The sequence below is a fragment of the Lepus europaeus genome, chromosome 1, assembly GCF_033115175.1.
Source record: "Lepus europaeus isolate LE1 chromosome 1, mLepTim1.pri, whole genome shotgun sequence".
Classification (NCBI taxonomy): Eukaryota; Metazoa; Chordata; class Mammalia; order Lagomorpha; family Leporidae; genus Lepus; species Lepus europaeus.
In genome coordinates, this window is record NC_084827.1 from 179,727,146 (window position 1) to 179,752,298 (window position 25,153).

The 25,153-nt window shown below is 55.8% G+C and overlaps 1 protein-coding gene across 5 annotated transcripts in view; it reads left to right on the forward strand.

Moving 5' to 3' along the window:
* Positions 1–25,153, forward strand: part of AGAP1 (ArfGAP with GTPase domain, ankyrin repeat and PH domain 1) — a 527,161-nt gene that overhangs the window by 247,281 nt on the left and 254,727 nt on the right. For all 5 annotated transcript variants that reach the window (XM_062193793.1, XM_062193808.1, XM_062193800.1 and 2 more), the window contains exons 7-9: positions 2,189–2,316; positions 3,942–4,097; positions 12,530–12,622. In XM_062193793.1, the coding sequence (XP_062049777.1) occupies positions 2,189–2,316; positions 3,942–4,097; positions 12,530–12,622 (377 nt within the window). The remainder of the gene's footprint in view (positions 1–2,188; positions 2,317–3,941; positions 4,098–12,529; positions 12,623–25,153) is intronic.

Genomic DNA, 25,153 nt, shown 5'->3' on the forward strand with positions numbered 1-25,153 from the left:
TGAACGTCAGAGTTAGAGAGGGAAAGACAGAGAGGTCTTCCATCCGCTGGTTCACTTCCCAAGTGGCTGCAATGGCCATGGCTGAATCAGGCCAAAGCCTGGAGCCAGGAGCCGAGCACTTGGGCCACCTTCACCTGCTTTTCCTAGGCCGTTAGCAGGGAGCTGGATCAGAAGTGGAGCAGCCAGGACTCGGCCAGCACCCATGTGGGATGCCAGTGTCACACGTGTTGGCCTAACCAACTACACACCAGCGCCAGTGCCCGTATTTCTGTGTGATGAATGTGGCTGTGCCTCGCACCTGCTGGCTCTGATGGTAGGCGTGTTCTCGTTCCTCCTAAGCTCAGGGAGGGTAGGTAGGTCACGTGCATGAGGAACCTCACAAAATGAGGGTCGGGTACCACACCTGCCTCCTCTTAGAAGGTTTCTCGGCATTGCCAAGGAGTGTGCCCCGTGCGCACAGCATGGCCCGCGGTCCCGTTTCGTTCTGATGCTCGTGCATTTCCTGAGAGGTTAAAGATCAGTCTGTGTGGCCCTCCAGCCGCTGGTCACTCCCAGCCTGCCTGTGAAGCCACCGTGCAGCGGAGCTGATGCTCAAAAACCCCTTCCGGCTACTTCACACGTGCGCACATGAATCGGCACTCCCCGGGGCCGGCGTATTTTTAGGCGGATTCACTTCTGGTCTTTGGAATTTCGGTTCATGGGAAAGACTCGCGTGTCACAGCTGTTGGAATCTGAACTTAGATTTTTCCCTTTGAGTCCACATCGTGGTGTTTAAAATATCCTAATGTATGTCTTCAAAGGCCCCAGGTCGAGAGGCCAGTGGTTTTGAGATGACAGAGTGCTGTGATATTCCCGGGTAATTTCAACATGATTAGCTGATGAAGGCTATGATCAATACACTAGGGGAAGATGAATTAATTGATCCCGCCCTTGCGGGATGCTGAGAGGCCTGTTGGGGTGGGATGCGGCCAATGGAGCTGCTGCTGCATCCCCGGGAGCCATTTTTTATGCGCTGCGTCCTCACTTCATCACAGCCGAGCCACCGTTCATTTACATGAAAGCCACCGGCTGTGGACAAAGCAGTTCCTTGTTGACACTGTGTGTGAGGAGGAAGAATTATCTGGGAGTCCAGTGTGGGCTCCTTGTGTGTCACACGCCATTGCCAGGGCGTGGTGGGGTGCTCCTTGGCTCGGGCCACGGGAGCCGCCGTGGGCAAAGATGTGGACGGAGTGTGGCTGAGCTTCCTGGGAGCCGGTCCCCAAACACACGTCCCTTTGTTTGAAGGGACGTTCTGCTGCGACACCTGTTGGTGGAGAAAGAGTGTTCCATCGCGACTTCCTTTCCAATTAAATTCAGTACACTTTATCAGCGGACCCATTTGCCAAGAGAAGTTATGGCTGGTTGAATTTGAATTTGTATTGATTAAGATAAACTTCTATTGCATGTCCTAATTTAACGGTTAGTAAAAGAAAAAGGTCTTTGATGCAGTTACGTGTCCTTGAGTATAATTCTGTAATGTGTAGCTTATGCAGTTAACAGTAATTCTTTAGGTTATACAAAAAAGCTTTTTGGCTTTCAGAGGGTTTAATGAAATTACCCTGTCTTGGGATTATTCTTGCTCTAAAAGCTGGGGAGGGGGGGGGGGATCACTTTTAGATTAGAATAACTTAAAGAGACAAGTCTGTTTTTGTTTCACATTCAAGTCCTCCGCGGTCCTCTGAGTGGGCTGCTGACGCCTTCTGTGGGGTTGGAGGGCCGGCTCCTCCCGTCTCCGGCTTTACCAAGGGTGGCTTCTGGTCTAACGGTGCCTGCTGCCCAAGAGGGGCTGGGGCTGTGGCTAACACCTGTGCGTTTCTGGCAGCGAGCAGGCGCAAAGAGGGGGTAAATGGGCAAAGGGCAGCCTCGCTCCAGGGACACGTCCGCGTACCGCCTTGTGGCCCTTCTGCGCTCACCCCACGGGCCAGAGCTTTTGTGCGTGGCCACACAGCTGGGGAGCGAGGGTGGGAGGATGCTCTGGGCAGTCTGAGAGCTGTGTCCCCCTCCCCACCCCCCGCTGCCCCCGGCAGCCAGGAAAGTATTCCTGGGGAGGAAGGACCCCGAGGGCTTCAGGGCTCACCAGCATCACCCCTACGGCGACTGTGTTTGCAGACCGGCTTCACGTTTTTTTCTTTTGTTCTGTGTCCACTAGTTGCCCAGAAGATTGTAGCCACGAGGAAGAAGCAGCAGCTGTCCATCGGCCCCTGCAAGTCCCTCCCCAACTCTCCCAGCCACTCCTCCGTGTGCTCCGCACAGGTGTCGGCCGTGCACATAAGCCAGGTACGTCGGGCAGCCTGAGGAGGCGGGTGCCAAGGGGGCTGCCACAAGTTGCTGGAAAATGGAATTAAAACCGAAAGTTTATTTTGCCGCAAAAACTTTTTGAAATCCATGGATGTTAGGAGTTTTCAAAAAGTTCCTTAAAGACGTGTGTCACCACAAAACTCCGCCCAGGCTTCAAAAACTTTTTGCACCAAGGTAACACCTTATAATCCCATTTGTCCGCCAAGGTCTCCAGGTGCCCTCATAGCTTTCATGGCCCGCAATGCTACTGCTGATTTTTTTTTTTTTTTTAATTTTCAACTTTATAAGTAGCAGCGTGTTGCTAATTGCTTTAACATTCCCTTCAGAAACTGCTGTGGCCGTGTGGTTTTTATGGGACACGTTCTCCAATGTTCCTGCCTGTGTTAGGAGGCGTGCTGGCACGGGGGCCGGGCGGGGTGATTTAAAGGACCCAGCTCTGGGCCTGGTCTAGTCCGCGTGTGGCTGAACAGTTGAGAGTAAATCTCAGTGGCTAATTCCACTCTCCGCTCAGATTTGGTGCTGGCGTTCGACTGTAATTAGCATCTCCCTTAGGCCCTGTAGAAACTGCTGTCTTCCTGTAACAGTGTCTTGCTAAATTATTTACTTGGAAGCAAATGCGATAATTGTCACCCGGAAGAGCCCAACCCGAGGCCGGCGCAGGAGGCTGTTGGCCTGGCGTTGCCTGGGCTTGTGTTTTGGGTCAGTGTCTGTTGGCACTGGTTTTGCTAACAGGTGCAGCTGCAGGGTTTTCGGTGTCAGGCTCTCGTTTGGCTTGGGCAGTCAGTCATTGGGTCAAGTGTTGGGACTCCAAGAGGTACAGTCCCAGATGGCAACGTCCTCACTGTCGCTGGCGTTCGTTTTCTGTCATTCTTGACAAAATACACGAATGCACTGAGATTTTCCAGATTTTCCAGGGTCAGTCGTGGCCCTCCTGGGTGAGCCAGTCCTCTGTCTGTCTCTCGTCTCGAGCAGTGAGAGAACCCTAGAACTTGCTCAGCCCAACCAACCCCTCATTTTTCTGGGGAAAAGGAAAATTAAGGCATTGTAACTCGGAAATCCTTAAGTGACAGAGGCTTCTTTTTCTTTTTCTTTTCTTTTTTTGACAGGCAGAGTTAGACAGTGAGAGAGACAGAGAGATAGGTCTTTTTTCCATTGGTTCACCCCCCAAGTGGCCACTATGGCCAGCGTGTTGCGGCTGGCCTGCTGGGCTGATCCGAAGCCAGGAGCCAGGTGCTCCTCCTGGTCTCCCATGGGGTGCAGGGCCCAAGCACTTGGGCCATCCTCCACTGCACTCCCGGGCCACAGCAGAAAGCTGGACTGGAAGAGGAGCAACCGGGACAGAACTGGCACCCCAACCAGGACTAGAACCCTGTATGCTGGTGCTGCAGGTGGAGGATTAGCCAAGTGAGCCACAGCGCCGGACCAGAGGCTTATTTTTTGAGATGATTGGTACATTCTAGAATGAGACAGTGTGTGTGAGAGTCTGGTAGGACCAGCGTCAGAGAACCGTCTCCCAGGCCTCTGCAGTGTGGTTTGCCAGCTTGCGTGGCCGACTCAGTTCTAGCATGCGGCGTTACTAAAACTCCAGTCTTTCATCATTCCAGACAAGTAACGGCGGTGGGAGTTTAAGCGACTACTCCTCCTCGGTTCCGTCGACGCCAAGCACCAGCCAGAAGGAGCTTCGGATCGACGTGCCCCCCACGGCCAACACGCCCACGCCCGTCCGGAAGCAGTCCAAGCGCCGCTCCAACCTGTTCACCGTGAGTGTCCACCTGGGCAGGTGACGCTTGAGTGTGGTCCCCGGGAGTTCTCTCGCTGTGAGCTCGGCTGTCAGACAGTTCAGCAGCAGCTGTAGAACCCGGAGCAGATTCCCGAAAGCGATGGTTTGGATGCTCAGTGGTGTGGGCGGTCCTTGGCGTGGGAACGGCAGAGCGAGGCTTTGGGTAAAGATCTTTCCCGCCCTGTGACTTGTGTGGCCTCTTCTAAAAACTTGTCGCATTAGGTGTGAGAAGATGACAGCTGTGCCCCAAATCCCGGCTGTGTGTGTGTGTGTGTGTGTGTATGGATCCATGCTGATGAGCTGGCTAAGCCAGTACAATCCCCAGTCTGCCTCCCTGCTCAGGGCCGGAGTGGGGGTGGGGCTTGGAGGTGGGCGGGGCTCTTGACACCAGGAGCCCCTTGAGGTTCTGCGTCAGTCCTCCTTGGAGCATTTCAAACCTGGGGGTCAGACGTCTGGTCAGAATCTGGGTGGGCCCGGGCGGTGCCATTGTTCCGAGTCCCCGTGGCGACTAAGATGTGGAGACTGCCTGATCTGCCGCGGAGGCAGAAGTGCTGCGGCCCTGTCCGTGCCCATGGACGCGGCAGGAGTCACCGATCAACCCTGGGAGGCTGCGCAGTGGGGCCCTGAGTGCCAGGCAGAGCTGCGGTGCTGGGGCTGGGGTCACACTGGCTGCCTTGCACGGGTTCTGTGCGGTACACGCACCTGCTTGTGAGCACCGTTCTCAGCCCCGGGTGGCTTGACTTCCCGCCGACGTGGGGCAGTTTGTGGAGGCGTCTCGGTTGTCAGCAGTGGGGCCGTGGGGTTTGAGGCACTGAAGCTCTAGTCTCGGGGAGCACCCAGGGGTGCCGTTGCCCGTCTCGCAGTGCCCAGGTCAGCCCCAGCACAGAGCGCTGCCCAGCCCCTTGGCTGTCAGTGGGGCCCTGTTTCCAACCTTTAGACTTCTTCTTGGGGTTGATTCCTGCTGACTTAGACGTAAAGAGGTTGAACATTTCCTGTCCTGAGCTAAAGGAGGGCACCGGAGCTCTGGCCAGGGGCGGGGCGGGCTTTTCTGTTACCTGACCCGCTGCCCTTCCCTGATGCGGGTGCCCGCCACGTGCCTGCGGCTGGAAACCCCGTCCCTTTGCCCCACACAGGTGGCAGTCTCCCACGGGACAGGCATTCCCGCCAGGGTCTATGGCCAACAGCGCCTGCCCTTCCCACCCTCCCCTCTCCTTTGCTGACTGCCCGAGCCACTGCTGGCGGCAGCAGCAGAACTGAGAACAGACCAGGCTCAGACCCTGGCCTCCTCTGCTGGTGGCTGTTCAACCTCAGGCGAGTTGCTTGACCTCTCTGAGCCAAGAACAGTGGAACCGCTGCAAGGGGTCTGTTGGGGAGACCTCCTGAAGGGGGCGGAGGAGCCTTTGTGGCCTCATTTTTTCTTGCCGCTGCTGCTGTAGCCCTGAGTTTTCTGTCGGGGGTAGGTGGAAGGGGCTTAGGGCCTGTGACTGGGGGGTGGTGTTCAGGTGTCTGTGGAGCACAGGGAACATCTGATAGGCTTCATACACGCACAGCAATGGGAACCTCAGCGGCTCTGCATGGAGGCTGCGACACCCGTGTCCCTTCTCTGCTCGCACGGCTGGGACAGGTGGTGACACGTCGTGCAGTCCGCATTCCTGGGGGGGCTCAGGAGCCACTGCCTGCACGGGAAGATGAGGAAGGCTCCTGTGATTGTCCCAACCCGGGGGCGGGGGGCTGGGGAGTGCGCCCGGGCCGTCCCCACCTCCAGGGGCCACACCTGTGGTCTCTGTTCTAAGGAAAGAAAGGGCGACAAGGAAGCACCTTTAACTGGCTGTTCGTAAGCAGATGGCAGCACGCCCTCCTCTGCCCGTGCCGGGCAGCTCTGGGGTCGGAATGCGCCAGGAGGCAGCAGCCCGGGCCCCCCGGGGAGAGCACTGTGTGCCCAGCAGGAGGCGTCCAAACCCTCACTGAGCCAGTGCCGTGCCAGAGTCTGGTGTGCCTGTGGCTCTGGGGGCGGCGCTTGTTGCCGGAGTCGACCACGTTCAGGAGAGTGTGGTTTAGAGAGGAGGAGGGCTGTGCGCTGAGGGCAGATGAGAGAACCGAGAGCGGCTGCAGCCAGCAGGGTCCAGCCACGCAGACAAGTGTGCACGTGCACACACACCGTTCATGTTCACAGACGTGCAGAGGCACGCACACGCCACTCACGTTCACACCCACCTGTGCACGTGCACAAACACTGCTCATGTTCACAGATGTGCAGAGGCACGCACACACCGCTCATGTTCACACCCACCTTTGCATGCACACTGCTCACGTTCACACCCACCTGTGCACGTACACGCCACTCACGTTCACACCCACCTGTGCACGTACACGCCACTCACGTTCACACCCACCTGTGCACGCACACGCCACTCATGTTCACACCCACCTGTGCACGTGCACAAACACTGCTCATGTTCACAGATGTGCAGAGGCACGCACACACCGCTCATGTTCACACCCACCTTTGCATGCACACTGCTCACGTTCACACCCACCTGTGCACGTACACGCCACTCACGTTCACACCCACCTGTGCATGTGCACAAACACTGCTCATGTTCACAGACGTGCAGAGGCACACACACGCCACTCATGTTCACACCCACCTGTGCATGTGCACGCCGCTCACGTTCACACCCACCTGTGCACGTACACGCTACTCACGTTCACACCCACCTATGCACGTGCACAAACACTGCTCATGTTCACACACACCTGTGCACCTGCACTGCTCACGTTCACAGACGTGCAGAGGCACGCACACGCTACTCACGTTCACACCCACCTGTGCATGTGCACGCCGCTCACGTTCACACACACCTGTGCACGTGCACACACACTGCTCATGTTCACATACACACTGTGCAGGCATACACACTCCTGCAGAGGCACACACACGCTGCTCACATTCACACCCACCTGTGCACGCACACTGCCTACGTTCACAGACCTGCACAGGCACTCGCACACTATTCACGTTCACACACACCTGTGCAGGCACACACACACCTGCAGAGGCACACACACGCTGCTCACGTTCACACCCACCTGTGCACACACACTGCCTACGTTCACAGACCTGCACAGGCACTCGCACACTACTCACGTTCACACACACCTGTGCAGGCACACACACTCCTGCAGAGGCACACACACGCTGCTCACGTTCACATCCACCTGTGCATGTGCACACACACTGCTCATATTCACACATACCTGCACAGATACACATGCTGCTCACGCTCACACATGCCTGTGCATGGTCACATATGCCGCTGTATGCACACCTGGCTCACGTACACACACACACTACATATGTGCCTTCACACACATGTACAGGCATCCAAGGCAAGGCCAGGAGTCTGGAGCTGTCTAGGCCGGCGAGGCAGGTGTAGGAGCTGATAAAACTCACTGTTGGGACGGGCATCGCTGCTTGGATGCCCACACCCTCTATCAGAGTGCCCGGTTCAAGTCCTGGCTACTCTGTTCTGACCCGGCTTCCTGCTCATGCACCCTGGAAGGCAGTGGTGATGGCTCCAGGGCTTGGGTCCCTAAAAGCCTCAGAGGGCGCTCCAGGCTTCTGGCTTCAGTCCTGCCCAGCCCTGCACGGTGCAGGCATTCGGGGGAGTGAAGCAGCAGACGGGGGCTCCTCTTCCCTCTCTGCCTTTCAAGTAAAGTGAGAATAAATAAATTAAAAGATTTTATATATATATATATATATATATTTTTTTTTTTGACAGAATGGACAGTGAGAGAGAGAGACAGAGAAAAAGGTCTTCCTTTTTGCCATTGGTTCACCCTCCAATGGCCGCCGCGGCCGGTACTGCGGCCAGCGCACTGCGCTGATCCAAAGCCAGGAGCCAGGTGCTTCTCCTGGTCTCCCATGGGGTGCAGGGCTCAAGCACTTGGGCCATCCTCCACTGCACTCCCTGGCCACAGCAGAGAGCTGGCCTGGAAGAGGGGCAACGGGGACAGAATCCGGCGCCCCAACCAGGACTAGAACCTGGTGTGCCAGTGCCGCAGGTGGAGGATTAGCCTAGTGAGCCGCGGCGCCGGCCTAAAAGACTTTAAAGCCTCATTGTTGTAGTGACTGAAAATCTCCCTTGATTGTATCATAATTAATATATCTCCTAATAGCCTGTCTGTGAGTCTGTGCCTTATCGGTGTGTGTTCCCTTTGTCGTTATGTTCGAGAGGAGCCGTTTTGGAAATTGAATCCAGCTGTGAGTAGAGGGAACAGATGCTCGGGGCCATGAGAGAAGTGGACGTGACAGAGGGCTCGTGCGGTGGCCTTTGCACAGGGGGTGGCTGCAGTCCCAGGCCGGGTTTGACATTGAACAAGATAATGGGGAAGTGAGGGTGACGCTGGAGGTGTGGTTTCTCATGGAAAATCCTGGAAATAGTAACTCCACTAGAGGTCAGTGTCATCCAAGGAACGGAAAGAAGGCAAATTAATTTTGAAATGATAGCAATTAAGAAATTAAATGTGTATTGTTACAGTTTGTTCTTCTTCTTAAACATGTAACATCTCCGAGACTCTTCATCCCTGGTAATTGTGGGTAATTATTAACTGAAGTTGTCAAAATGTGTATTTACATAGACGTGAAGCAGCGTGCCTGGGGACGGGGCTGTGCCCGCCACCTGGGGGGCACCGTCCACCTGCGTGCCAGGCCGGTGACACACAGCCGTGCTGCACAGCTGCCCGCAGGCCTGCAGTGTCCCTCTGTGCGCTCGAACCTTATGCTCCCAGACACTGCCAGTTGCATACGCACACGTTTGTAAATAGAAGTAAGTGACATGCACTTTTCACAAAGTGGCACAGACGTGCCCTCTCTCCTGGCAGCGGATCGCCGGCCACCTTGGCAGCGTGGAATCTGCCTCACTAATCAAAGCTCAGTCGTCTCCCTCTCGCCTGTTCCTTTCAGACATTGTTTTGTGGAAACAGACGTTAAAAGACCATGTCCGCTTAGCCCCGGGTTCGTAGCGTGAGTCCTCGGAGCAGCTGGTTTAGTTCAGTAACCGTAACTCACATGGGATTCGGATGCTTTACTGGAGGACATTTTCAGATACACAGAAAAGGATGCTCGCTCACCAGGCAGCCCACCAGGGCCAGCAGGTTCTGTGGCTGCTGCGTTGTCACAAAGTGAGCAAATCCTTGGCAAACGCCACAGCCCTCGCAGGACAGCCCCCATGGGCTCCCGCGCCTTGTCGCCTGGGCCCATCACACACCAGCATTTGCATATGTTGTCTGTTCACGTGTCCTTCCACTCCACATCGCATTGCCCATTGCTGTAAAATGCCGACATCATCGAATGGCCAGGCAGGCCCGGTACCCAGAGGTGGACGTGGCCCGGTCCTCACAGCTCCCGGTACCCAGAGGTGGACGTGGCCTGGTCCTCACAGCTCCCAGTACCCAGAGGTGGACGCGGCCTGGTCCTCACAGCTCCCAGTACCCAGAGGTGGACGCGGCCTGGTCCTCACAGCTCCTGGTACCCAGAGGTGGACGTGGCCTGGTCCTCACAGCTCCCAGTACCCAGAGGTGGACGTGGCCTGGTCCTCACAGCTCCCGGTGCCCAGAGGTGGACGCGGCCCGGGCCTCACAGCTCCCGATGCTGTGAGGTAACAGGCCGAGTGTGGTCTGCACGGAGCTGCTGGCGTGGAGCGTGGAGGCCGGGCCCCAGGTGTGGAGTGTTCCTGCAGCCTTCCGGGAGCTGGTGGGAAGGGGAAGTGGGTTTCCAGTTGCGGCCACGCCCCCGTGTGCAGGTGGTTGACTGAGCTGTCCCTTGCTGGCTGCTCACCAGGTGAGGACGAGTTGGACCATTCTGCAGAGATGAGATCATCGAGCGTTTGTTTCCTTCCTCGTCGGTGTTAGTGGGAGCGAAGCGGCCCCTGCTGTGGCTTTCGGTGCCAGACCTTCTGTGAAGGGTGTGGTCGTCCCCTGTGCTGTCCCTAGCAGCAGGCGGCCTGGAGGCAGCTGCTGGCCGCCCTTGACACACGCAGTGGCCACTGAGGGCGCCTGTGCCTTGATGACTTGTCAGAGCCATTTCCGCAGACAGGGAGACGCACCGTTAGCAGTGCCGTCGCCAAGGTTGGCAGGAGAAGACCTTCCCGCGGGTTGTGCATGTCGCAGTGTTGTACGCCCGGCGCGTTTGTTTTGAGGAATTGCTGCATTCCAGTTTCACTGGTCCAGCCTGCTGTTGGAGACTGGGTAACGTGGGGCTGGCGTGCCGCAGGCCCCGGGCGTGGCGGGTTGCCCTGCTTCTGCCCTGAGAGCTCCAGTCTGTGACTCCTCTGCCCGAGTGTCGGAGCTGCCGGGAGTTCTTGGTCCATTCTCGCGATGCGGTCTGACCTCAGATTCCGGCTCGTTCGTCTCGGATGCCGAGCCCGTCTGGAGCTCAGTCCCGTGTGGCCCCTGCTCCGAGGTGTTTGCCGCAGTGCGATTGGCCGTCTGCTCCTGTTCCCCTGGAAGCTGGGACCCTGCTCTGAGAGGGACAGATGTGCTGCCTTGAGGAAGATGTTAATTTTTTTTAAGAATGTTTGTTTTGTTAATTATTCTGGTTAATAGAGAATAATGAAGATGGATTTCCAAATTTGGAATGTTAGTATGCATAAAATTCCCAAACTACCGTTCATATCTTTGTCAACTTAAACTGTTTTTAAAATACCGTCACAGTGAGCTTTGAAATTTATTTTACAACTTAAAACCTCACACACCAGCTTTCCCCTGAACTGAAATGTGGGGGAGGAGGACCTAAGGCCCGCCTCGTGTGGCGGTTGCTCTGTTACTAATGTAAGAACTGCTTGATTAAAGAGGAGCAAGCCCCCGACTCCCAGCGACGAACCCCTGAATCACCTGTGTTTCCCCCGGCCTGCCTTCTGTTTGGTCTTCTCCTGCACCTGTTGGTTTGCTGCTGGCTTCACTTCCTAGTGTCGGCTTTCTAGACTTCTGCACTTGTGTAGAGAGGAAGCACACGGTGCCTGGCCCTAGCAGGTGTTCAGGAAACATCGGCTCCTGCAGCCGGGGACGTTTCTAGGGGGCACTGTGCCCCCTCCGGAGCCCCAGGAGTGCAGCTTCTCCCTGGGAGCTTTGTTCCTCCTGCTGCTGCCGCTGCTGCGTCTCGGCCACCCCCTCTCCCCCACCCCAGAATCCTACACAAGCACCAGCAGGCCTTGTTTCTGTGACGCTGCCCCTTCTGATAGTTAAAATGGACACACACGCGCGCACACACACACGCACGCACACGGCTGCTCCGTCTCACGTCCCCACGAAGCTGGCTCCCATTAGCTTTCCACGGCAGCAGTGGACAGTACCAGGTCTGTCCGTTTCATATATCATCTCAGATTTGAAAAGCACATGAAAATGTTTCTCCATTTTCAATATTGCGTGAGTAATGTTCCCATTGAAAAGTAATGGAGTGAAGTTGTCACTTGTCAGCACAGTTATTAAGGAGGACGAGTCTCAGATCTTTCTCTCATAATAAAATAAATCTGTCAGAAAATCACTGTGCTCACACGTCCTCATGCCATCAGGAGACGGAAACTCCGGCGGTGGAGCCCCTTCAATTTCCCCAGTCCAGGTGCGCCTCGGCTTGTGGCTGCCCTGGGCGAGACGGCGCCACCCTGCTTGCCGACCGCCGGCTCCTGGCTAGTTGGCGTGACTTGGGCAGTGCGGCCGGGATAATTGGTTCAGGAGCGTGGCAAGCAAAGCCGCTCATTATTCCCCCAACGCTGACCTTTGTCAGAGGGCTGTTTCCAGTGTTTCTCCCTCTATTATTTTTTTGTGGTGGTGCACACTGGTTTAACTTTGAATTGGCTGCATCCTAAGGATCCCGAAGCAATAGAAGCAGGCGTTAGCTGCACCGCGGCACTAATCAGGGATGTACCATTCAGTTGCACAGCTGACTAGCTGATGGGATTTTTAAAATTGTTGCGACATTAATTAAATATGTACACTTAGGTAGTGGCTCTCCCACAAAGGCAGCCAGAGGCCCCTGCTCTTGGGCTCTGCCTTCGCCGCAGCCTTGGAATGGGCTTTCCTGTTGGGCGTTACTTTCCTATATGGTCCACTGGTTTCTAGTAATTGAATTTTGAACTTTTTCAAGAAAAGGATTAAAAGATACTTTCGCAGTGGAAAAGTTGGGGGGGGGGGTTTGAACCTTCTCGTTGAAGTGATGAGTCAGTGGAGGTAAGTCCTTTCCCAGTCTGCTTGTAGCAGGTGTGTGCCTGTGCGTGTGTGCGCGTGCAGGCAGGCGTGACGATGTGTGTGTCTGCACACGCGCGCGTCCTCAGACATGGTTTCTAAATATGCACGGGGCCCCCATCTGTGAGCCGCAGCCCTCACCCAGATGCGAACTTTCTCTTTGCTTTGCAGTCTCGGAAAGGGAGCGACCCAGACAAAGAGAAGAAGGGGCTGGAGAGCCGTGCGGACAGCATCGGGAGCGGGCGAGCCATCCCAATTAAACAGGTACGCCGCGCCCTCCTCCGGTCCCCGGGCTGGAGACACACCTCGGGTCCGCCCGCGCCGACGCTGGCCCGGCCGCCGGGGTTTGTTTGATGTGCCGTGTTGATGAATGTAGAAGTCACTCACTTGACATCAATTAGGAGAGGTTCCTGTGTGTATTCAAATGGGATCATTAGAATAAGAAGAGGGAAATGTGACAACAGATCTAATGAAGTGCAGTGTGCCCGCCTGCATATGGAGTGCGTTTCCAGGCTGAGCTGACTTCAAAGACCGCCTTTGTAGCGCGTCTTTGATTGGACCGCTGGCCGCCAGGCGACAGGGGTAAATCAGATCGCCGTACAAGAGCCCCTTGTGATCACAGGAACAGCCCGACGTGGCCCTAATTTGCTCTCGCAGACGGACATCTGAACACTGTTTCGGGCTGGCCTGTGACAACGAGGCAATTAGCTGTGATAATCACGGCCGGTGTGTCAGCTGTGCGCTCTTGTTTGTAATTTGCTAATGAAGGAATTGTAACTTTGATTAGGTTCAGTTTCATTTAGACCTTATTATATAAAGGAACATTTACAGCTGTAATGCAGGGGCCTTAATTAAACTTCCTCATTACACAACACGACTTGAATTCAAGCATTTGTTTTGGCCTGAGCGGCTAGCCTGGAATAGGTTTTCATTAGCCGGGAACCGGATACCAAATTGCTTCACGTCTCAAGCAAAAGGCCCTGCAGTGCGCTGGTGACGTCTCTGGCTGCTGTCCTTTCCAAACGGAGGAGAAAGGAGTTGGGCCGCGCGCGGTGGCTGCTGGGAGCTGGGACGGGCGGTTGGTGCAGCGGTGCATCCTGCTAGAGGGCGAAAAATACCTGTGGGCGGCGCCGGAGCCGGACGCACGCTCCGTCCCCCTGGCTCCGTCCCCCTGGCTCGTCTCGCCCGGCACACCCCTCTCCTGCGGGGGCCTCCACGGCTTTTACTGGTCCTTCAGGAACCGGGGTCGGCCCCAGGTCCCCGGTCTTTCGGCGTTAGTGGCTGGAGCACCTCTGTGATGTAGGGGTCCCTGCCTGCAACATGTGGGGGTGCAGCTGCAGGGAGAGGCCTGGTGATCTGAGCGGGAAGGTGAGGGAGGGGAATGCGTGGCACGGGGTCTCGGAGCCACAGGGTCCCCGAGAAGCCCAGGGCTGCTGAAAAACCCCACCTCCCCCGCAGCTGACCGAGGCTGCGGGAGCTGCTTTCCGGTCCCTGCCCACAGCCCTGTGGGGGACTTTGTGGGCAGAGGCGGGAGAGGCCCCAGGACTATACATCAGATACTGGGTCAGAGACGGGGCGACCAGTGTGTTCCTTGGCACGGGGCGCCATGAAGAGAGTCTCTCCCCGCCACATATGCGGGGTCTTCAAAATTTTATAGAAAAATAGAGTTAAAAGCTAAGTTTATTTTGGCTCCACAAAAAAAGGAAACCCATGCTTTTTTTTATTAGCTTTTATAAGATCCTTTGTGTGCATGCATTTCAAAAGTTTCTGCAGTCAAATAAGCTTATCTTTGAATTCGATTTTCCAGAAAGTTTTTGAAGCTAGCTCTAAGACAGCAGAACGGCCTTCTGCGGTGCCGGTGGGTGGCGTTCCTCTTTACCCGAGAGAAAGCCGTGCGCGGGGCTGGCTGGCACGTGTGCGTTTATTGGAGACCCAGCCCTCTGCGATGGTAGCACAGAGTGTGTATGCCACCGACGTTCGCTGGAATCATGAAAGTCTCAGAAGTGATTATTTTCCCACTGGAAAACCTGGTGCTGGGACATTGGCTGCTGGGATACGAGTGCTTAACAAGAGTTGTTTGTCCGCTCCTGGCTGGGCGGTGGTGCTCACGAGTGGGCCCGGGAGCTCGTGCACACGAGCCGGGGGCCGTGGTGTGACCGGAGCCTTCACTCAGTCTGTGCCCTGCTCACCTGCGGAGGCGCTGGATTTTCAATTTGTAGATTTTGGAATTGAGCGCCCAGTGTAAAATGGGAATAAGCCAGGCCTTGGACGCCTTCTTCCATCGTGAAATCCAAATCCCGGTGACTCCTGGCAGAGGGAGCTGCTCTCCTTCTGAGTGCCCCACCCCGTGCACACAGGGCAGCTCCTTCCCGGGGTCCACCCCGGGCCCTGCTCTCCTGGGCCGTGGCATCCCCGTCTGTAGCTGGGATCCAGGGGGTGTCTGGCTGCCTGCAGACAGTGAGAGGTGGCGGTTCCACTGAGAAGCCCTCAGCTCCTGCAGAAGCGGACGTGTGAGTGAGTCGTGTCTGGGACGCCCTGGCCACAGCCTTTGTGTGCGCCCCGCAGATGGATGTAGGCCTGGAGGCGCCGGATCGATTTCCTCCGTGCCTCTGTACGCCTGTGTTTCTAAAGGAACGTAGATGGTTCCAGATAGCCTGGATTCCTGACCCTCCCGCGTGACAGCTGTGACATGGAAGTGACATGAGTGGACTGTGGTGGGGGTCGTGGCATGTTCTAGAGACTCCACAGCCTTGTTTATCGAACACAGGAGCGGTTCAGTGAGTGCTTTCCGGACTGCGTCCCATTGAATCCTCAGCGTCACCACAGTGGAGGTAGATGGGCCATCCTCTTTGAAATGAGGGCGAACCTGCTACCCCAGGTGGCTGATTCAGACCAAGCCCCTGTGTGCGCCCTCAGCGTCCGTCCCGCTGCCTGTAGACAGCAAGCCTTCCGGGAGCTCAGGAAGCAGTTACGCTGTCTTACGTAAGGTGTGGGTGACCTCGGCCAACCGTGTCTCAGGCCACGTGGGAGAAGCTTCCGAGGCTGTCCTGTCCCAGCTTGTTTCTGCCGTCCGTTCTCACACGGCAGGGGTCATCCCCGTCCCCCTGATCCTCTGGGCCACACGCGTGGTCCTGCCCTCCCCACTGGCAGATGCCTTCACCTCACCCCTGTTAAAGACTTGCCTGGCCTGCGTGATTAGAGACCCCAGACCCCGCGGCTGGGCCCTGGCGGAGGAGCCTGGTCCTGTGTTTCCGCCAGGCTCCTGCTTTGGTCACTGCACACAGACCTTTTGACCCCCGCCCCCCAGGAGTCTTCTAAGGGGTGGCTGAGGCCTAGGGCAGGACAGCCTGGCTCCGGTTTCTGCCGGACGTAGGAGCCCCAGTGGAGGGTTTCAGCAGCGTCTCGCGTGTCCTGTGCAGCTCGCTCGCCGTGAGAGCCAATGGCTTCAGCCCTTTCTCTCTTCCCCCAGTTAAACCTCTCTCCTGGAATGTGACTGCTCTTCTGGACGTGGCCCCACCTCTGTGGACCTGGGCTCCCCTCGCCTTTTCCTGTCCGCTCTGGGGTCTTGGAGGGGATTGGTCAGAGAGTTCTGTCTCCTTGCTGGTACGATGAGGTCTATTCAAACACAAGCGTGGAAGCAAAGCGGGGGAAATAAAAGCCAGCGGCCCGGCTCCGCGGCGAGTGGGCCTGTCCCGTATGAATTTTTCATTGCTGCAGAGAGTTGTACATACATAATCGCTTGATTGCAGTGGGAGTTAGGGAGCTCCTGTGGTGTCATTTGCATAAATCTTGTTAAGTCAATGGCAGTTAATGAAGTACAAATGAGCCCCGAGAAGGTGACATGCAAATCGGGGGTGGCAGATGGGAGGTCTGTTTGGGGATGGCAGCTGTGTGCTCTCCTTTCTTTCTTCCTCTTTAGCATTTTTTAATCTCTATATTTGAGTTCAGATGCGCAGCCTTGAGCCCCGACCTCCTGTCCCTCTGTGCTCCTAGCCAGCGCCAGGCCATGTCCTCCACTCCTGACGCTCAGCTTGGAAAGCAGAGACCACAGGACCTCCCCTCGGCCTTACTGGACTCTAGAACCCATTTGCGTTGCTGTAAATCTTGATCGGTTTGTGGTGTCATAGTTGCACAACTGAAAAGATACATATATATATATATATATATATATACACACACACACATATGTTTTGAAATTTGGCAGGGACAAACACAAACAGAGCCTCTTCATTAAATCTTTTGAGGCAGTAGGTGGTCTCGGGAGGTTCCAAAGGTAAAGAAATTGGTACTTGGGCCGTGTTACCTTCTGGTTGGGAGTCTCTTCACTCTGCAGACCACCTATGTTTAGTGGTGCTCCCCATCACGGGCTCCGTGTCAGACCACAAGGGGATCGGCTCTCCTGGGGTTAGGAAGGTGGGACGCAGGGTGGGAACTGGGGTGCAGTGCAGCCCCTCGGGAGGGGCGCTCAGCCTCTGTGAGCTTTGACTGCCGTGCCCATGACGCCGGCCGTGTTCATGAGGATTTGCCCCGGGTGACTCACATCGGGCTGGTGGAGGTTCATGGACAGAACCTGCTCCCTCTCATTAGCACTTTGGAAGTTTTGAATTTGTGTCTTTCATCGTGCCGTTGATATTTTGCGAGAAACAAGTCTGGTTGTGTTAAAAAAAAAAAAAAAAAAAGTAGGCGAAGAGAAGCAGGAGCAGTCACTCCAGAGCAGCTCTTGGAGGGCGGGCGTGTGGTGCAGCGGTTAAAGCGCCACTTGGGCAGTGTGTGGCTTGGAGTCCCGGCTCCACTTCCAGTCCCACCTTCCTGCTAAGGCACAGCCTGGGGGCAGCTCTGCTGGCTGAAGCAGTCGTGTCCCTGCCATCCTGTGGGCGATCTGGGTTTGAGTCCCTGGCCCCAGGCTTCAGCCCGGCCCGGTCTCAGCTGTTGCCAGCGTTAGAGCGTTAAGCCGGTGGGTGGGAGGACTCTGTCCCTCTCTGCGTGCGTGTGTGTCTGCCTCTCAAATAAATGAATCGTTATAAGTCCATGGGAAATGTATTTTACATGAATTTCTAATGTTTTTGCAGCAAAATGAACTTACCTTTTATTTCCATTTTTTTCCCCATGAGCCTTGTGCGGTCCCTTCCTGAGCAGGGAGCCCTGGGCCCTGCCCACTGCCCTGGTGACTCGCTGAGGCGCTCCCTTCCCAGGAGCCTCTCGTCCCCTCGGTTCTCTTGTGTGCTTCCAGCCGAGGTCCTGTTTCTCACTTCTTGGGCCCCGAGGCCCAGCTGAAGACTTCACGTCAGACGAGCTGTGTTGTGACGCTCGGTGCATGGCCAAAGGCACAAAGGTCCTCGTACTGTTTTCTTGAAGTCTTGTGTTTTAAGAAAGATTTTATTTGTCTGGAAGGCAGAGAGGGAGACTTCAAACGCTGGTTCAGTCTTCGGGTGGCTGCACCAGCCGGGGCTAATCAGGGCCGGAGCCAGGAGGTCTCCCACATGGGTGCAGTCCAGCCTCTGCTGCCTTCGCAGGCTCACCAGGAGGGACCTGGATCAGAAAGTGGAGAAGCTGGGACCTGAACTGGCACCTGCATGGGATACTGGTGTTGCGGGCGGTGGCTTAACCAGTTACGCTACGGTGCCAGGGCTTACAGTCTTGATTTTGACCTTGAACCCCGATGTGGCTGCATCCCGAGTCGAGGTGCAGCCCCCTGAAGCCTCCACGTAGGCTTTGCAAGCTTCTGGGGGAGGAGGCGGCCAGGTGGGGCATTCCCGCCGCTCCGCTGTGAGGCCGTAACCCGTTTGCCGGCCACCTGTGGTTTTGACATTGAGTAGAAAGAAGCGATTGTCAAGTAGGTGAAGGAGCCTGGGGAGCGGGCCCCTCGCCCAGGCCACCGACCTGTGCCGTGTGAGCAGCCATGGCGTGTGGCGCGGGCAGAAGAAACAACCTGAGGGCGCTCACCCTAGCGGCCTTGGCGTCAGACTCCACGCCCAGCGAGCCAGGGCTGCTGTCACAGAGAGCAAACTGGAAACTGGAAGAGAGAAGGACGGCGGCCAGCAGCCTTGCTTCCAGACCCGTGGGAGGGCGGAGTTCTGCCGAGGCGCCGTGATGATGGCTCCTGCTGCTCAGCCTGGCCACGGGGAGCCAAGGGGAGCAGGCAGCCCACGGGCACCCACATGGCAAGGTGGTGCTGCCTGGCATCAGGGACCTGGTGCCCTGAGTGCTCACTGGCCTCACTTGGGTGAACAGCACCCAAGACGATTGCTGTGGCCAGGAGTGCAGCCGACCAGCCCAGCCACAATGCAGAATTGAATGGGTTGGGGGGGTGTCACGTGGTTCTGCTCCCCACCCCCGCCAGATATCAGAGTGACACTGGAAAACAGCCCCAAATACCTGGTTGCCCGCCTGTGACTTCACAGTCGCTCGTCTTTGAATAAACGGTACCTCCCTCCCTACGTCAGCGTGGGTGGGGGCAGTGAGGTCTCACGCGAATGCCTGGGGCGTGTAACGAGGCTGTTTAACAGTTTGTGGGTGATCTGTGGCGCAGGCTGCGGTAACGTGGGGGTGATGTGAGATGGTGACGCGCCGAGGCACTGCCAGCCGCAGCGCCAGCGTCCCGAGGTTTCCAAGACTCAAAGTCGTTTTAAGACTGGGTATATCCTGTGTGTACCCATAACCCAGAAGCTAGAATCGTTTCTGAGGGATTGAGCCCGTTCTTGTTTTTCGCCTTTAGAACTTCAACAGTTGGCCGGCGCCGCGGCTCACTAGGCTAATCCTCCGCCTTGTGGCGCCGGCACACCGGGTTCTAGTCCTGATCGGGGCGCTGGATTCTGTCCCAGTTGCCCCTCTTCCAGGCCAGCTCTCTGCTGTGGCTCGGGAGTGCAGTGGAGGATGGCCCAAGTGCTTGGGCCCTGCACCCCATGGGAGACCAGGAGAAGCACCTGGCTCCTGGCTTCGGATCAGTGCGGTGCACCGGCCGCAGCGCACCAGCCGCGGCGGCCATTGGAAGGTGAACCAACAGCAAAGGAAGACCTTTCTCTCTGTCTCTCTCTCTTACTGTCCACTCTGCCTGTCAAAAAAAATAAATAAATAAAATTTAAAAAAAAAAAGTTCAACAGTGATGGTGAAATCCGGCTCCCCGGTAGCTCAGGAGTGTGCACTCGTGTGCAGACAGAGGGCCGCCTTCCCACGACTGCCCAGGGCCTGTGCTCTCGGCTCCCCGGGGAGGAGGATGCCCCTGGACAGTGTCCCGAGCTGATCTTTGTCACCATAGGATTGTGTCACCTCTCCTCCACCCGTCCTCGTCACGTCCTGGTGATGGGTGGCGGTAATTTGTCGCGTGGTAGTGGTCACCCAGGCTTACTGACCACTTACTCTACCGAGCGCCAGAACCCGTGGGGGAGTTTAATGCCACCCCTCGACCTGGGCAACACAGCAGTCCGCATTTCGCCGATGGGAATAGCAAGGCTCAGGAAGACATTGTCCCCTGGCCAGCATTGTCACACAGTTTGCTCGGCCTGCCATGATACAGTTCGCAGACAGGGCAGCTTAAACTGCAGACTGATTTCCCACAGTTCTGGGGGCTGGAGATGCAAGATCAAGGCACCCGTAGAGTTGGCTTCTGGGGGCCTCACTCCCCGGCGCCTTCCCGCTGTGTCCTCCTGTGGCTCTTCATCAGCTGTGCACCCCTGCCATCTCTGCCTCTCCTTATACAGACACCTGGCCTGTTGGGCCAGGGCCCTGACCCTGATGACCTTCTCCAACCATTGGGTGCCTCCTGAAGGAACCCCTCTCCATGTCTATTCGCACCGCAGGGAGGGCTGGGAAACGCGACTCACCCGTGACAGGTACATGCAGGCAGCCTGTGCTAGCAGATGTAGGCTGGGAGCACAGGTGTGGCCCCAAGGCCATCTGTAATGATTTTTTTTTTAAGATTTATTTATTTATTTCAGTGTCAGAGTTACACACAGAGAGAAGGAGAGGCAAAGAGAGAGAGAGAGAGAGGTCTTCCATCCGCTGGTTCACTTTCTAATTGGTTGCAACGGCTGGAGCTGTGCTGATCTGAAGCCAGGAGCCAGGAGCTTTTTCCAGGTCTCTCAGGCAGGTGCAGGGGCCCAAGGACTTGAGCTATCTTCTACTGCTTTCCCAGGCTATAGCTGAGAGCTGGATCAGAAGTGGAGCAGCCGGGACTCGAACCGGCACCCATATGGGATGCCAGCCCTGCAGGCAGCGGCTTTACCCACTGCGCCACAGTGCTGGCCCTGTAATGGTTTTTTCTTGGGCCTTCCTAGTGTTACAAGTGAGGCCAGCTGACGCCTGTCCAACCCAGCTGGAATCGGATGAGACTCCGCGTAATGGGAAGGCAAGAAGACTCTAGGTGTTCTGACCCGAGGGGCTTCAGTTGGCCACTCCTAAGCTGCCGTGCGCTACAGTCACGCACCGTAGTGAGGGTCGGATCCACAAGTGGACTGCACGTCCCGTGGTGTTCCCAGATCACGTGGCCTGGGAGGTCGTGGCCATCCAAGTTTTGTCCGCCTACTCCATGACGTTTGCACAGCAGCGACATCGCCTGGCGACACGTCGCAGAGAGGATCCCCTTCGTTGAGGGACACGTGACTGTGTCTCTCTTGGAAACAGAACGAATCCGCCCGTGCGCGAGGAGCTCCCGCTCCTCACGAGGAGTTTAACTGCTGTAACTGTGGTGTCCTTTCCGTCCTGTTCAGTGGACGCCTCCTAAAGTTGGTTTTGAAAAGAAAAACGGAAGCTCTTCTCCGTGCAGAGATGGTGCCTTTGGTGTGTGGCAGCTGTCCGGTTGCAGCAGGGCCGTCCGGGAAGGGTGCGTGTTCCGCACATGCGCACGGTTCCAGGTTCAGCTCTGACGCAGCTTCCCTCTGGCCTCCCCAGCACAGGTTACTGCGGTGATGGCCCTAGCACTGTGGTTCCCTTCCTGTCTCCCACGTCTAAGAGCCGATGCCCACAGAAATGCATGACCTCCCATCGAGGGAAAGATAGGCCCCGCCCAGTGTGCGGCTCCCCCCGAATGTGACAGCCCTAGCGGGTGATGGGCGGCTTGTCAACCCTCGCCGTGGATCGTGCACACTCGCAGTCGCTCTGCGTGGAGGCCTGTGAAAATCATCTCATTGGAGCCTGCTTTTATTCCTGCGTTATTTACAGTCCCGGGTGAAGCTCAGCTCTCACCTAAGAGCAGAGTGTCACATGAAAAAATGTTCAGGATCACTAGCGTCAGGGAACTGCCAATCAAAACCACAGTGGGGTGTCACCTCACCCCGGTTAGAATGGCTCACATACAGAAATCTACCAACAACAGATGTCGGTGAGGATGTGGGGGAGAGGGGACACTAACCCACTGTTGGTGAGAATGCAAACTGGTAAGGCCACTATGGAAGACAGTCTGGAGATTCCTCAGAAACCTGAATATAACCCTACCATACAACCCAACCATCCCACTCCTCAGAATTTACCCAAGGAAAATTAAATTGGCAAATAAAAGAGCTGTCTACACCTCCATGTTTATTGTAGCTCAATTCACAATAGCTAAGACATGGAATCAACCTAAATGTCCGTCAACCAAAGACTGGATAAAGAAATTATGGGATAGGTACTCTATGGAATACTACATAGCAGTAAAAAAATAATGAAATCTGGTAATTTGCAACAAAATGGAGGAATCTGGAAAACATCATACTGAGTGAAATAAGCCAGTCCCAAAGGGACAAATATCATAGATTCTCCCTGATCAGTGACAATTAACTGAGCATCAAGAAGGACACCTGTAGAAATGGAACTGACACTTTGAGAAGCAGTGACTGATCAGCCCTTGTCCTGGCTGTCGAGGAACAGCTCACTATTTTATTCTTTTTAGTATTTTCTTTTTCTACTTGATACCATTGGTTGGACTCTTTACTTAACACAGAATTATTCTTAGGTGTTTAAATCCAATTGAAAATTGATCCCTGTTAAAAATAAATAAGAGAGGGAGGAGATGTACAATTCGTCATGTGTTCTCATGAGCAGAATCATTTTTGAATGACCAGTGACCAAGAAACTAGACAGCAAGCAACCCTGAGACAGTCTGTAGAGATCTGGAGATAAATACCAGTTGTGTTTGTCCACTGCTGAAAAAGGAAACGTCCAAAATACAATTAACATCCCAGGGCCGTCTGAACCTGTTCTTCCAGTGGAGTCAGGCCTACACCTGCCATCCTTCACTCCCCGGCACCTCCCTCTGCTTGAGGTTACCCACACCCGCCCGATCGTGGTGAGAGCGCTGGCGGTGTGCGCTGGCGGTGTGTGCTGGTACGCGCCCGATCGTGGTGAGAGCACTGGCGGTGTGTGCCGGCACCTGCCCAATCGTGGTGAGAGCACTGGCGGTGTGCACCGGCACCCGCCCGATCATGGTGAGAGCACTGGCGATGTGTACCCACACCCGCCCGATCGTGGTGAGAGCGCTGGCGATGTGTACCCACACCCGCCCGATCGTGGTGAGAGCGCTGGCAGTGTGTACTGGCACCCGACCGATCGTGGTGAGAGCACTGGCGGTGTGTGCCGGCACCTGCCCAATCGTGGTGAGAGCACTGGCGGTGTGCACCAGCACCCGCCCGATCGTGGTGAGAGCACTGGCGATGTGTACCCACACCCGCCCGATCGTGGTGAGAGCGCTGGCGGTGTGTACTGGCACCCGCCCGATCGTGGTGAGATCGCTGGCGGTGTGTGCCGGCACCTGCCCGATCGTGGTGAGAGCGCTGGCGGTCTGTACTGGCACCCGCCCGATAGTGGTGAGAGCGCTGGCGATATGTACCCACACCCGCCCGATCGTGGTGAGAGCGCTGGCGGTGTGTGCCGGCACCTGCCCGATCGTGGTGAGAGCGCTGGCAGTGTGTACCCACACCCGCCCGATCGTGGTGAGAGCACTGGTGGTGTGCGCTGGCGGTGTGTGCCGGCACCCGCCCGATCGTGGTGAGAGCACTGGCGGTGTGTGCCGGCACCCGCCCGATCGTGGTGAGAGCGCTGGCGGCGTGTGCCGGCACCCGCCCGATCGTGGTGAGAGCACTGGCGGCGTGTGCCGGCACTCACTGTGCGTCAGCTGAGATGCTTTCGTGGAGCCGGGGGACCTCGCTCGATTTCCCAGCTCCCCACGACGCACCGCACTGCCCTCTCACAGGCGGGACTCGCGCCTCCCTCTTCCCTGTTGTGCAGGCACGCGTGGCCTTCACGTGTCTCTTGCCACAGGCTTCACGTGGGACCCGTTGGCATCTGTGGAGCAGGGAGGGTGTCGGAGGTGTGGTGGTGGTGACGTTGGAATGTTGTCGGTTGGTAGTGTAACATTCATTTCCCTCCTTCAAGCAAATTTTAGTCTTAAATGTTATTTTGGAGAAATTACATTCTACATTAAGTTATATTTTAAAAGCTTAAATTCCTTGTTCTTTCAGTTGAACTCCGTTTCATGTACAGACCATATCCAGGTACCACATTTAGGTTACTTGAATGTGGCAACTTTTTTTTTTTTAATCTTTAAAGAATAGAGCCTTTGCCAATGACCCACACCCATCTCAGAAAATTGGTTTCTTCTACAACTTGTCTACTTTTCAATATTCCTGTGGAAGGGATTTCATCTTTTTGTCTTCATTGGAAAGATTGTATTGATAAGGGATTTTAAGTGCCAAACTCACAAATTCTGGAAGCACTGCACGGTGTTTGCGGCTGCCTGTTACTCTATCTACACCAGCCACGGTTTTCACGATGGTAACTGGTGTTGAGACCAAAACGACCATTATTACTGACGTTACTCTGCAGAAGAACCCTTGATAGCAGAATTAACACGCGTAAAAGTTAGGTAGATACACACACATAGACCAGCCAAGTACCAGCAGTATCGGCGGAGAGATGGGATGGCTTGGAAACGGAGAAACACAGCAGCGTTTGTCTGTCCCTTGCGCGCCTCTGCTGTATAGAAATAGAAAACCAGGACGATGAGGAGTCATTTGATACGAGGGCTTGTCAGTAACGAGAATGGCAGAACCCTACACTAAGACAACTCAGAGACGCGGGGTTTCAGAACCGCCACGCTGCTGCAGGTAGTGCAGTCCTCTGAGCCGTATTCATATAGGACCCAGAGCGTGAGTCACTCTGTCCCGGGAGTCTCCGTGCTAGAGGTGTGTCCCCGGGGACCGGAGTCCGCCAGGAGAAAGGTACAGAAACAGTTCATGCAGAGCTGTGTACAGTAATGACAACAGTAACATAACAGTAATTCTGAGAGCGCCAGATGTCTGTGTGGCCGGGGCCAGGCCAGAGGCAGGACGGGGCGAGCGGGAATTCCCGGGCTCTTCAGAGAAGCAGGAAGTCTTTGTGGAGTGGGTGTGAAGGCAGGAAGTACAGCTGTGTGCTTGAAAAAGTTAGAACACGAAGATCCGTGTACGCTGGGCTGAGAACTGCAGGAGAGGAACACGAGCTGGTGACCGAGGGTGGGGCTGAAAGAGAGGGAACTTGAGAATTTTTAATTTTTCTTGAGAACTAATTTTCAGACTTACAGAGAAGTTGCCCAAAATGGCCCAGAGAGCTCCTGTGTGTCCCTCACCCAGCTTCCTCTCACGGGAATTCTTCTGCATAACCGTGGTTCAGCTCTCAGGACCAGTAAAAGAGACCTGGTGCGTGCGTAGCCACTAACCTGCAGCCCCTGTGGGGACGTCGCCCCAGTCCTCTGATCCAGCCCGGGGTCCCTCCTCTCGGCATCGTCATCTTCACCCTGAGCCCCGTCCTCGGCGCTTCTCACCTTCCTGACCTCGACACCACGTA